The sequence below is a fragment of the Sitophilus oryzae genome, unplaced genomic scaffold (assembly GCF_002938485.1).
Source record: "Sitophilus oryzae breed Bouriz unplaced genomic scaffold, Soryzae_2.0 scaffold_1441_pilon_pilon, whole genome shotgun sequence".
Classification (NCBI taxonomy): Eukaryota; Metazoa; Arthropoda; class Insecta; order Coleoptera; family Curculionidae; genus Sitophilus; species Sitophilus oryzae.
The window spans coordinates 711,055-723,681 of record NW_022146106.1 but is presented as its reverse complement, the minus strand read 5'-3'; the positions used below and the strand labels follow the sequence as shown (position 1 = coordinate 723,681).

The window sequence follows — 12,627 nt, the reverse complement described above, 5'->3', positions numbered from 1 at the left end:
ATCATTTTAAAAGAGCCTTAAGAGTGTAGAAAATTTAATTTAAAGTTAATCATATTTCAAAAATAATTCGTTATAAAAATAGTTTAAACATTATGATATTTTTAAAATAGGAATTTTATGACAAATCCACTAACTTTGATTGAAATGAAGATGGATTTGGAGCTTGTTCGGAACATTGAATGTATAGAATTAAAAACAAATAACAAAGAAAAAATTAAATTATAAATAAATTAAGAAGAATGTACCATTTAGCACAGAATCCACCATATATCGATACTTAATCTAAAATTAGACATCCCTATTGCGGTCACCAAAACGGACCTGCTTCACACCGTCCAAGTCGTACCGCAACGCCTCTCTGTGCATACCATCGACCCTATTACACCAGAATAATTAGGAAAGTAGCGCCGAATACTCGTGTATCGGTACCAAACAACGGAACTCTCGATATTGGGCTCCCCCAAGCCAATAACGGCCTACTTCCTCCATTTTCACTAACGAAACTTGTCTTCTTTGAACGTGACTTGTTCTTCATAGCTTCACTCTGTTGCTTCACATTGACGAGGCGATATCGCGTGGAAATTTCCATAAATTTAGATAAAAAAATTGTCAGTCGTCTTCCTAACATTTCTTTTTTATCTAATTATTTGTCATTAATTGAATATAGTGTTTTGTGATTTTTGGTCTGCAGTGTAATCATGGAACGTAGGGATATAGTCGAGTTCGTCTTGAGATATTTGATCTGTTGCTAGAGAAGATTATGTATATTTTCTTTAGTTGACTGAAAAGTTTTTTTTTGAAAAGGTGGGTACATTTTTATATTATCTAACATAGTAAATTACTATAAGATAACCAAATTAGAACTAATATAAAGTTAATAACTGGATATACAGATATAGAATTTTTAAACTCCAGCTTATCCATGGCTAGAAGATATATTACTCGTGATAAATTCTCTATTTAATAAATGTATTATAATTCACTTAAAAACAAATCATAGTTTAAAATGTAAAATCACGTAAATTTTTGATAGTACATACTCTTTAACCGAAAATACCGTACATTAGTATTTTTTCAAAATTCAGCTTACTAAAATATTTATTGTTGTTTGATTTATTCAGGGCGAGTCAAAACTAAGTATTGTATTTTTTTGCTTATTGGCTGATAGGTGCTTCAAATACACCAGCTTTTATACTATACAGCAAATTTAGTATTTCAAAACCTCTATTCCATATAAAATATGACATTAAGGTATTTTTGAATTCGGTATTTACTGTTTACAATTGGCCACTCTATGGCGGTAAAAAATATACAGGGTGAGTCTTAAATAAGTGCAAATATTTTCAGGACTGGTAGATCTAGATAAAAGAAACATATTTTCTCTTTACTGCTTATCAAGCCTTAAATAACCGAAATATTTTACTTTGAAAATTACAAACAAAAGATATTTTTCGCTTAAATTTTGAGTACCACTGGATCTTTTTTGAGGTTTCTTTCTTGTAAATTTAATCTAAAACCTATGTTGCCATATTATGAAGATATATATTATGTTTTATGACTAAAAATTAAACAAATTCCCAAAAAAATTTTCAAAAAATTCCAAATTTTCAAAAAATTTTTTTCGCAAAAAAAACTCATATACGTATGTTTCTGGGTTCGATATATACTACCCCAAAAATATTTGCACTGATTTAAAACTCACCCTGTACAGCATTTGAGTTGAAAATTTACATCCTTATCTTAAAAATATGTTTGATTCACCCTGTACATTGACAGAAATATTTTAAAATGTACGCTACTATTGCCTGCGGATTTTATAAAATAGTTTGGAATGAAAATCTCAAACCTGAACCCTAATATACTGGGTACATTTTGGTGTGTACAAAGGTGGCTCACCCATATAACTTTTTATTTCTTTAGATAAAAAAAAATAAATTTATTATGTTAGTATATGACATAAATTATGATTGATTGACGTTTTCAATTGTTTTCGATCACTTCCTGTTTCACCGGAAATGACTGCAACTTTTGATTTTTAAATGGCACCCTCGGTATTTTTTTTTTACTTTATTCGATAGAAAATGACACTCTGAATAGAATGATATCACATAATCATTTCGCTTAAAAAATCGTATTTTAAATTTCAACCTAGAGTGTCATGGTTGTGTTAACAACACCAATTTTTAATCAAGGAGCCTTGGAAAAATAGAGTTGATCATCTAATGTTTTTCGTGTCTTGTCCTTGCCGGTTAGAAGATGCCCAAATCGTATCTTTAATCATATCTCATTTTTTTTCAAATGGAACGAGGGTGGCTTGTTAGCATATTTGGAAAAAACATTTTTTGGGGATAATTTGGTACCACACACTCGGTATTTCGAGTCAAATTGTTACTACATTTATGTGGCCATGGTTCTCTAAATTAAAATTTAAACGCTATATTTTTTTTAATTTAAAATGTCAAAAGTTGACTTTTGCTATGTCATTCTATTCAGAATGTCATTTTCTATCAAATGAAGAAAAAAAATACCAAAAGTGTCATTTAAAAATCAAAAGTTGTAGCCATTTCCAGTGAAACCGGAAGCGACCGAAAAGAAATGCATACGTCAAGCAATCCTAATTTATATCATATATTAACAAACCAAATCTCATTTTATTATATGAAAAAAAAACAGTTATAGGAGTGAGCCACTTTTGAGACGCACCCGGTAGAACTTTTTCGGAACATTGGATCACACTGTACAACAAAATTTAGTTATTTATTGTTTTTCCTGGAAAGAAGATGATAATTTATATTAATCTTGACCACATAGCATTGGATATCACATATTGATCGTTTAACTTGTATCGAGGATTTTCTTTACTAAAAAAAATGTTTACTAAAGCCAGAGACAACTGAAGTCAAAGTTTAGAAACTTTCTTTTTGCGCTTCCTTCGAGTTGACCGAATTTTACTTATTTATTTATTATCAAAAGCACTTGAGTGACATCTATAAAAAAGAAAGTAATAAAAATGAATAATTAATTCATCAACGGGGTTCAATTAGCACAAATTACGTTTGGTAGAAATAATATGTTTAAAACTTAGATCTGTGGTTTAAATCTGATTCCTTCCTGTTGAAAAAATGTCAGTGATAATCGATTATCTGACTGTCTCATATCTTTGACACTGACTTGATTGATTATCTGTCTTCATTGTGTGTACATATATAATTATATTTTAGCCCGAAGATTACAATAATATGGACAACAAATTATTATAATATTAGATATGATCGAATAAAAACGGTGTAAAAGACTCCCTTGGTCTTTATCTTGCAGGGCCTAATCTTGGTCTTTATCTTTTTCTTGCATTTTTAATAGATTTCTACTGGATTCACTTTCTACATAGAAGATCTTTAAATAAATATCATTTTTAGTAATACAATGCAAGTAAAACTTGTCTGAGGAATTTCTTTTTCAATATATTATATCAGCAAATAATTAGGAGAACACTATTTATAATAGATTAAAACAATAATTTTTAAGTCACATAAACGTTAAAAATGCAAGACCGCAGGAGTCTTGCATGCTTGGTGTTGCGGAAGCCTTGCACTGGTCGGCCTTGGTCTTGATTTTGCTTTTTCTGCAAGACGAAGATCAAGACCAGTCTCGCTTAACATTGAACTAACGCGGAGTAAGATATTTTTTGACAGTTTTGTAGTGTGGCTGACTGATTGATCAAATGATCTAGAACGATTAGAGACTAATCAATTTGACAGTTGTCTATACTTTGTGTTCTCATCTGTTCTCTATAATTTTGCTTGCATTTCGATGATTGAAGTGTTTTCTATTTCTATATACATATTTCAAAATCTCTCTAGAATTGATTATGCTATTTTCTCACTATTTTCCGTTTAATTTCTATAATATAACCTAGTATGTCACTGATTTGCAGAGAACATCAATTATTACAAATAAAGCGTATAAGCGTGCGTGACAGAAGCTGTCAAAGATGACGGTGTTCTAAATTTGATTTATTAAAATGTTTTATTAGAAGCAAAAATGACACTTTTTGCGGCGAGGCTGTACGTTTGTCATTACAGACTGAACAATTTCAAACACTGCAAATTATACAGGGTCGCTGTTATGTATGGGAACGGTCGATTATCATGTAAAATACCGGGTGCGTCTCAAAAATGGCTCACCCCTATAACTTTTTTATTTTTTCAGATAAAAAAACGATATTTGGTATGTTAGTATATGACATAAATTGGGATTGATTGACGTATTCAATTGTTAGTGGTCACTTTCGGTTTCACCGGAAATGACTATAACTTTTGATTTTTAAATGGCACCCTCAGTATTTTTTTACTTTATTCGATAGAAAATGACACTCGAATCGAATGACATTTCATATGTCAACTTTTGACATTTTGGCATATGGTTTATTTGAAATTGTAACATGCGGTTCATAACGACAATTTGACTCAAAATAACTAGTGTGTGGTATCAAATTATTTGTAAAAAAATGCTTTGTCCAAATATGCTAATGTTTGGACACCTCGTTCCATTTGAAAAAATTGAGATATGAATAAAAATACGATTCGGGCATCTTTTAACCGGCCAGGACAAGACACTAAAAACATTAGACGATCAAATTTATTTTTCCAAGGCTCCTTGATTAAAAATTAGTGGTTTTAACACAGCCATGGCACCCTAGATTGGAATTTAAAATAGGATTTATTTTTGAGTGACTATGTCAAAACCGAGGGTGCCATTTAAAAATCAAAAGTTGCAGTCATTTCCGATGAAACAGGAAGTGACCAAAAACAACTGAATACACCAATCAATCCTAATTTATGTCATATACTAACATAGCAAATCTCATTTTTTATCTGAAAAAATAAAAAAGTTATAGGGGTGAGCCACTTTTGAGACGCACCTGGTATACAAACTACCGCCAAAAATGCAAAAGTCAGAATCAGATAGTAGTAAATTTAAGTATACAGGGTCGGCCATAAAGTTGTGACACATCAATTTTTTTTAATGCGACTACCTGCATATTTGCATGCATATTTCAAAGCAATTCTTCCTTCAATTTTAAGCAATAATTGTAATACATATAATGTACCAAAATTCGACCATTTCCGAATTATGAAGTTTGGATTTTGAAATGTTAAACGAAGATTTTGTAATGTCAAATATTATTAAGTATCACAGTTTCCGCAGAATGACATCGTTAAATGAGACCGAACACATCGAAATTAACTAAATCGAATTGTTTAAGTGATATTTTCAAAGGTCAATAATTCGGAAAAGGTTGGCTTGAGTTACATTGTGTTTATCTCGATTTTTGCTTAGAATTGACGGAAGAATTGAAATATGCAATAATATACAGAGGGTTCTAATTAAAAATATGAAACATTGATGTGCCACGACTTTATGACCCACCCTTATACTTAAATTTATTACCTATAAGTTTTATATTTAACTTTTTGTGGTACCTCGTATATTTTACCGAATAATCGACCGTTCCCATACATATCAGCGACCCTGTATAAAAATATTTAAAAGTAATATCTTGTAAGTAATTATATATCGAGAAACTATGGTTACGCTCGTTAAATTTGACACTGTATGTCAGTTTAATAATATTCTCGTACTTTTATGCTTAGGCGTAAAAATGCTTCTCTTTTATGCCTAGGTGTTAAAATTACGGTTTTGTACCATCTATCACGTCGCAAAAATTAATACATTATTTGTGACGTTTGAAAAAAAAATTCTGTATTTTTTTTCTTTAATTTTTCCTCTATACTAATACTTCCATAATAGTTTAATTAATTTTATTAAATAGTTAATAATATTTTAATAATTATTCTGCTATTTGGGACAGAGACGAATCCAGACAGACCAAATGACAAATCAGAGATCATTAAAGTCGGTCCAGCATTTCTTGAGTTATAAATGGTGTAACCATATAGTAAAAGGTGTAGCTAACCCGACTTTGTTTTATTTATTTAGATTTACTTAATTTTTGCCAAAATTCGATGAAGGTCCATGAACCAAATGAACCATGAGCCAGGTCGATGAACGAACATCACATGTCGAGCACGAAATTATTATCGATCGGTATCGGTATTTCTACGCCGACCTTGGTAGCTTTTTCCGATCATATAGTATATCACGGATGAATATTGATGAATATATAAAGAGTATAAACTTCTATCCAAGCCTCCCTGTACTGTGTATCCGTTATACTCCGTAATAAGTTACGCCACTAGATGATTAATAAAAAGTGAAAATTAACGAATATAACTTTCCATTAAAGTATTTTGCTGAATGAAGCGAAAGTTGAGATAGTCCACAAACATTAAGAATTTAATCGAATCGTTTACCTTTTCTCCATATCTTAAAATGCAACATAAGAAGAAAGTTTGTTACAGTTGGCGTTACTTTTACTTTCACACAATATTGTGTATCATGTACCATTAATTATTGTACTTATTGTTAATTATTACGCTAGCATTTCATTTAATTCACGATGAAGATGTTATATAATTTAACAATAATTTTTCTATATTTTCGAGTAAAATGTGGTTTTCTTTATTGCAGATTTTTTGTCGGTGCATTTTGAAACGCTATGACTCAAGCGTTAAATTCAAGCCAAACGGTATTCCATCAAATTTACGACTACTATCTATGGACTTTAACTCTATCTGGTAAGTAATTAAAATAACTTACACCAAAGAATATTATAGTTTTAAGATATTCTTTGCTTACACTTATAAAGTCCCGTCCACACATAATGTTTTATCTACAGGGTGATTCCTATAAGTCGGTCATGCTTTCGGGGAATGATAGGGGACGCCAAAATATTAATTTTGATATAGCACACTATGGGCCGGAAATGCCTCTTTTTGAAAAATTAAAGATATTCTTTAATAGTTTTTTAACAGTTGAAGGTATCGTTATAAAGTTTTATTTTAGGAGTCTACCTAACAGAGATACTTCAAATAATGTAAAAAGAATAAGTTTTTATTCATTGGCGTAACTACAGGGGTGCCCGGGGGTGCCGCCCCCCTCAGGTACTGCTGGGCACCCCCCAGAGAAATCCTGAATTATTACTCTTGGCTACGTATTAATTTTCATTTGCTTGTGATGCAGTAAAAATGACGTTTTCTAGTTAACGCGTTTTGTTTAGTTAATATTATTTTGTTTAGTTAGGTTAGGTTAGGTTAAAATGTGTTAATTTTTATTTTTTAGATGGATTTATAGAAATTTGTAGGTATTTAAGTAATCTACGGTTACTCGGTTTGATAACCAAGTCTATGAAATTTCTTGATAGAGAAATTCTTGTAAACGTTTTATTCAAAAAATGTGTTTTTTAAAATGATTTTTCATTTAAAAAAAAAACAAAATACCTAGGCCCCCCTGGGCTCAACCCCATTACATCCCCCCCCAAGCCCACCCCAGGATAAATTGCTAGTTACGCTAATGTTTTAGTTTCAACCAGTGGCGTAAATGTGATACGCATCGGGTAATTCTTGCAAAAAAATAGTACGCCACTGATAAAAAATACAATTTAATAAAATTTTTAGAGTTTTTTTATTTACTCGGTAATTTCCAAGTAAAAATGTCTCTTGTAACTCCTATCTAACACCATTTTGTCACAATTTAAAAATAAATACATTTTTTTATGAGAATGCATGCATCGTCAGCTTCCTTCATCACTTATTTAAATAGGCCAAGGTTAGAGTTACACACCTTGGGTAACTTTAGTTTAGTACTATTTACTATTAGCTTCTTAAATATATTTTTTTTTCTTCTTAAACTAGATTTTTTTGCATTGTTAATAATAACATTCTTAGTTTTAAGGTAGTTATAATAATTCGCATATTTAAGGTATTAAAAAAATTATTATATTTTTAAATTGTGACAAAATGGTGTTAGATAGGAGAAATTTACATTTTTTCTTGGAAATAAATCGAATAAATAAAAATACTCCGAAATTTTTATTTGTAACAGTGGCGTATTATTTTTTTTAAATTACCCAATGCGTATGCCTACGCCACTGGTTGAAACTAAAACCTCTTCTCCTTTTTACATTTAAAGTGTCTCTGTTAAGTAGACTCCTATATTAAAATTTTATAACGATACCTTCAACTGTTAAAAAACTATTAAAGAATATCTTTAATTTTTCAAAAACGTTAACACCCTGTATCTTGCGTAAGAGGTATTTCCGACCCCATAGTGTGCTGTATCAAAATTAATATGTCGACATCCCCTATTATTCCCCGAAAGCATAACCAGGTTGCCATTCCCATTCCAGGTTGCGGATGGAGTCTTCCAAGTTCTTGAGTTCCGCTTTAAGGTGGGTTTTCACTTGGAAAGTAGAACGGTTCTGGTCCAGTTAGTGGGAGTGTTTGCTCCATTTGTATCTAGATCGTTTGCTCTTTCATTGTCTCCTATCCCTTGGTGAGCGGGCACCAAGACTAGGAGGACTTTATTATCTTTGCTTATTTTGTTCATCTTCTCTAAGTATTCTTTGACCAACTTCGAACTAATGGTTACTGAGTTGATCGCTTTTTGCGCTGTTTGACTATCGGATAAGATAAAATAAAACTTTCAGCTTTTTAGACAATATTTATCAAATTTGCAAAGAAACGTTCTGTGATTTATTAACGTCATTATAGTTACTACAGTCTATCCGAAGAACAGCACCATGACTATCAGTAGCATTATTAATTTTATTCCAAATTGATCACCAATATCTTCAATTTATATTCGAAGAACATTTTAAATACTCAATTCACGGGAAAAGTTTTGTGGTGAAATAAAATTCTCAGCTTTTCGGCATTGACTTGGTTGGGGAATTCATGTTGTAAATTAAACATTTCTAGGAATATCTTTGTTTAAACTTCAGTACATATTGTTTTAATTACTTATTTAAGTTTACTTTGTTACAACAAATTACAAGCCAACAAAAAAAGGAAACGATAAAATTTAACGCTTTTGAACATTTTTCACACATTACTGAGTAAACATTATTTAACATGATTCTCACAAAAGATTTTTTCATCTATTTGAGTATCAGAAGTAAAAGTTTTCAAATATACAGGGTGAGTAATAATAATAAATAATCAATCGGAAATCTACGGCGGTAAAAATATACAGAGTGAGTCTTAAATAAGCGGAAATATTTTCAGGGCTGCTGGGTCCCGTTAAAAGACACATATTTTCCCTTTACCATAGTTTCTTGATATACCGGGTGCGTCTCAAAAGTGGCTCACCCCTATAACTTTTTTATTTCTTCGGATAAAAACACGAGATTTGGTTAGTTGATAAAAACAACAGATTTGGTATGTTAGTATATGACATAAATTAGGATTGATTGACGTATTCAGTTGTTTTTGGTCACTTCCTGTTTCACCGGAAATGACTACAACTTTTGATTTTTAAATGGAACCATCGTTTTTTTTTAATTTATTCAATAAAAAATGACATTCTGAATAGAATGACATATCAAGTCAATATATGTCAAGTTTTGACATTCTCGTTTAATAAAAAATCGTATTTTAAAATTCAATCTAGAGTGCCATAACTGTGTTAAAAACTCTAATTCTTACTCAAGAAGCCTTGGAAAAATAGATTTGATCGTCTATTGTTTTTAGTGTCTTGTCCTGGCCAGTTACAAAATGCTTAAATCGTATTTTTAATCATATCTCAATTTTTTCAAATGGAACGAGGGTGGCTAATTAGCGTATTTGGAGAAAGCATTTTTTACGAATAATTTGATACCACACACTTGGTATTTCGAGTCAATTTTTCGTTACGAACCGCAAGTTATAATTTCAAATACACCATATGCAAAAATGTCAAAAGTTGACATATGATACCTATGTCATTCTATTCAGAGTGTCATTTTCTTTGAAATAGTCTTGAAATGTCATTTTCTTTGAAATAAAGCTAAAAAATACCGAGGGTACCATTTAAAAATCAAAAGTTGTAGTAATTTCTGGTGAAACAGGAAGTGACCGAAAACAATTGAATACGTCAATCAATCCTAATTTATGTCATATACTAACATACCAAATCTCGTTTTTTTAACTGAAAAAATTAAAAAGTTATATTATCTGGGACGTTTGAAATTGCTTAAAAAAATATTTGTGCGTTTGAAAAAAATAGCATGTTCTATTCGGAGTAAAAATGCTTTTTAGTGCTTCGCTAACGCTCTTCCGTCAAACGTACAGCCTCGCCACAACAAGTGTCATTTTTACTCCTAATAAAACAATACTATTATCTTTAAATGAATTTGAGAGCCACCGGTTTTTTCTGTATTTTCATCCCTTTTAGTGCCGTAACCATAGAGTAAAACTGTTACCATGGTAATATTAGAGATTAATAAATTGTACCGTCGAAAAATTTGCGCTGAGCAGGCAGTTCTAAAAAGTTTTCTAAAATATACACGAAAATTTAAAAGAAAATGCAGTATTTTCAAAACCTTTTTTTATTGTGAAAAATACCTTATAGACGTGTTCCTGGGCTTCCTGGGCGTTATAGACGTGCTCCTGGCCTTAAAAATATTTGCACTTATTTCAGACTCACCCTGTATGAAAAAGATTTGATTTGATTTGATATTATAAAATAAAATTTAATGAGGTTTCACCTAGGTGCCACCCTTGATTATATGCAACTGTTCAAAGTCTATATCTCTGAGCTTATTACAAATTAAATAAAAAATACAATTAATTACATATTCATTATTTAATTCTGGATCTCATTTATTTATGGTAATTATTTATAATTATTAATGAATACAATAATTATTAAAATGACAATATTGATTTAAAACATCAGCTCCAATTATTACATGAATAAAAAACATTTAGGCCATACGAGTATGTGATTAATGACTCTAGAAAAAAAGCTTTTTTAATATTGAGATTTTATATAGACGTTGTAAAAATTGTTGGAGATTATCATCTATCTATCATCATTTTTCAAATTTTTGTTTTGTCTTCTTCCAAATTATTTTATAAGATAATTATTAATAAAGTATAAATATACCGTAAGATGAAATAAAAAAATCGCCTTCAATAAATTTACATTTAACGCACAACATGACTGTAACATATTTCCGCTAACTAATTTACGTTATTAAAAAGTGACATTTCTCCGATTAATTAATATCATTAAAAAGTGACATTTCTTCCAGTTTAAATGCCAAAGTTAATTGTGATAATAAAAAAGTTGATTATGATAATTAAACACTAACTCCATGACTCATGATCATGATCAATTTTGCTAACCTTGGTGTATTGTGGTGAACTAGTGTTTTATTTTGATGTTGAAACACCAAAGCTTCCAACCTCCAACTAGTGTTTCCCAATTTTTAGGATCAGGATCCCGTTTTAAAAGTCCGGAGAAACTACAGGGTGAGTTTTCTACGATGTTCTCTATGGGTATCTCGGAAACTATTGGAGATAGAGACTCGGTTAAATGGGAAAAGAAATAAATAAAAATAAAATAAATAAAAATAAAAAATAAAATTACCTTTTTGTGGGGTCATAAATATGCGCCTTTCAGATTTTTGAAAAAGTTCATGGCTTACTAGATATTTCGAAAAAAAAACAAATTTCGGCTATTTTAAAAATGGTCTCTAATTCCATTAAAATCAATCTTTTTTAGACAAAAAGTTTTCAGAAAAAAGTTGTAGATAATCACATCTTTAATGAGACTGTATTCTCCGTTTCTCTCTAAAGCCTGTCTTTTTTGACGTATGATACAAAATTATGTTTTTTTTAAATGGAAACCATAGTTGGCCATGACTTTATAAAAACGCCGTTTTTTAAGCTTTTCAGCGATATAAGCAATATAAGACGAAACTGTATGGCCAAGAAAAGTTGAACTAATAATCCTACACGTTTTTCTTCATTTGAAAAATTCATATTTACAATTTTTGGTTATTTTAATTTACAAGGTTTGGATGTGACAGTTTGACATTAACGACGATTGAACTTGTTTCAATGGTTAACTAATTGAAATTGTTTAAAAATTATAAGAATTGACTGTAACTTACTATTTTTTCGAAAAAAACATATTATAGTTTATATCACTGAAAATATTAAAAAATGGCGCTTTTTATGAAGCCATGATCAACTATGGTTTCCATTTAAAAAAACATAAAAGTTTGTGTCATATCTCAAAAATGATAGACTTTAGAAAAAAAAGTAGAACATAATCTCATCAAGGATGTGATTATCTACAACTTTTATCTGAAAACTTTTTGTCTAAAATAGATTATAATGGAATTAGGGACCATTTTTAAAATTGCCAAAATTTTTTTTTTTTCGAAATATCTAGAAAGCCATGAACATTTTCAAAAATCTAAAAGGCGCATATTTATGACCTCACAAAACTGTAATTCTTTCCCCGTTTAACCGACTCTCTATCTCCAGTAGTTTCCGAGATACCCATAGAGAACATCGTAGAAAACTCACCCTGTATAATCCCAGGATCCCGGGATTAACTTTTTTAGATTGATTTTTATTTTTATTTTACCAATACTACTTCGGCAAGACCCCGTCTAAGACCAAGCACGTAAGACTCTTTCAGTCTTGCGGTTTTTTTTTGACGTTTCATCAACAT

At 30.5% G+C, this 12,627-nt stretch overlaps 1 protein-coding gene across 1 annotated transcript in view; it reads left to right on the top strand.

The window, feature by feature from the left end:
- Positions 1-375: 375 nt before the first annotated feature.
- Positions 376-12,627, top strand: part of LOC115876958 (elongation of very long chain fatty acids protein 4-like) — a 48,573-nt gene continuing 36,321 nt past the window's right edge. Inside the window, exons 1-2 of the mRNA XM_030893003.1 lie at positions 376-804; positions 6,592-6,698. Coding sequence (XP_030748863.1) covers positions 6,620-6,698 — 79 coding nt within the window. The 5' untranslated portion in view covers positions 376-804; positions 6,592-6,619. The remainder of the gene's footprint in view (positions 805-6,591; positions 6,699-12,627) is intronic.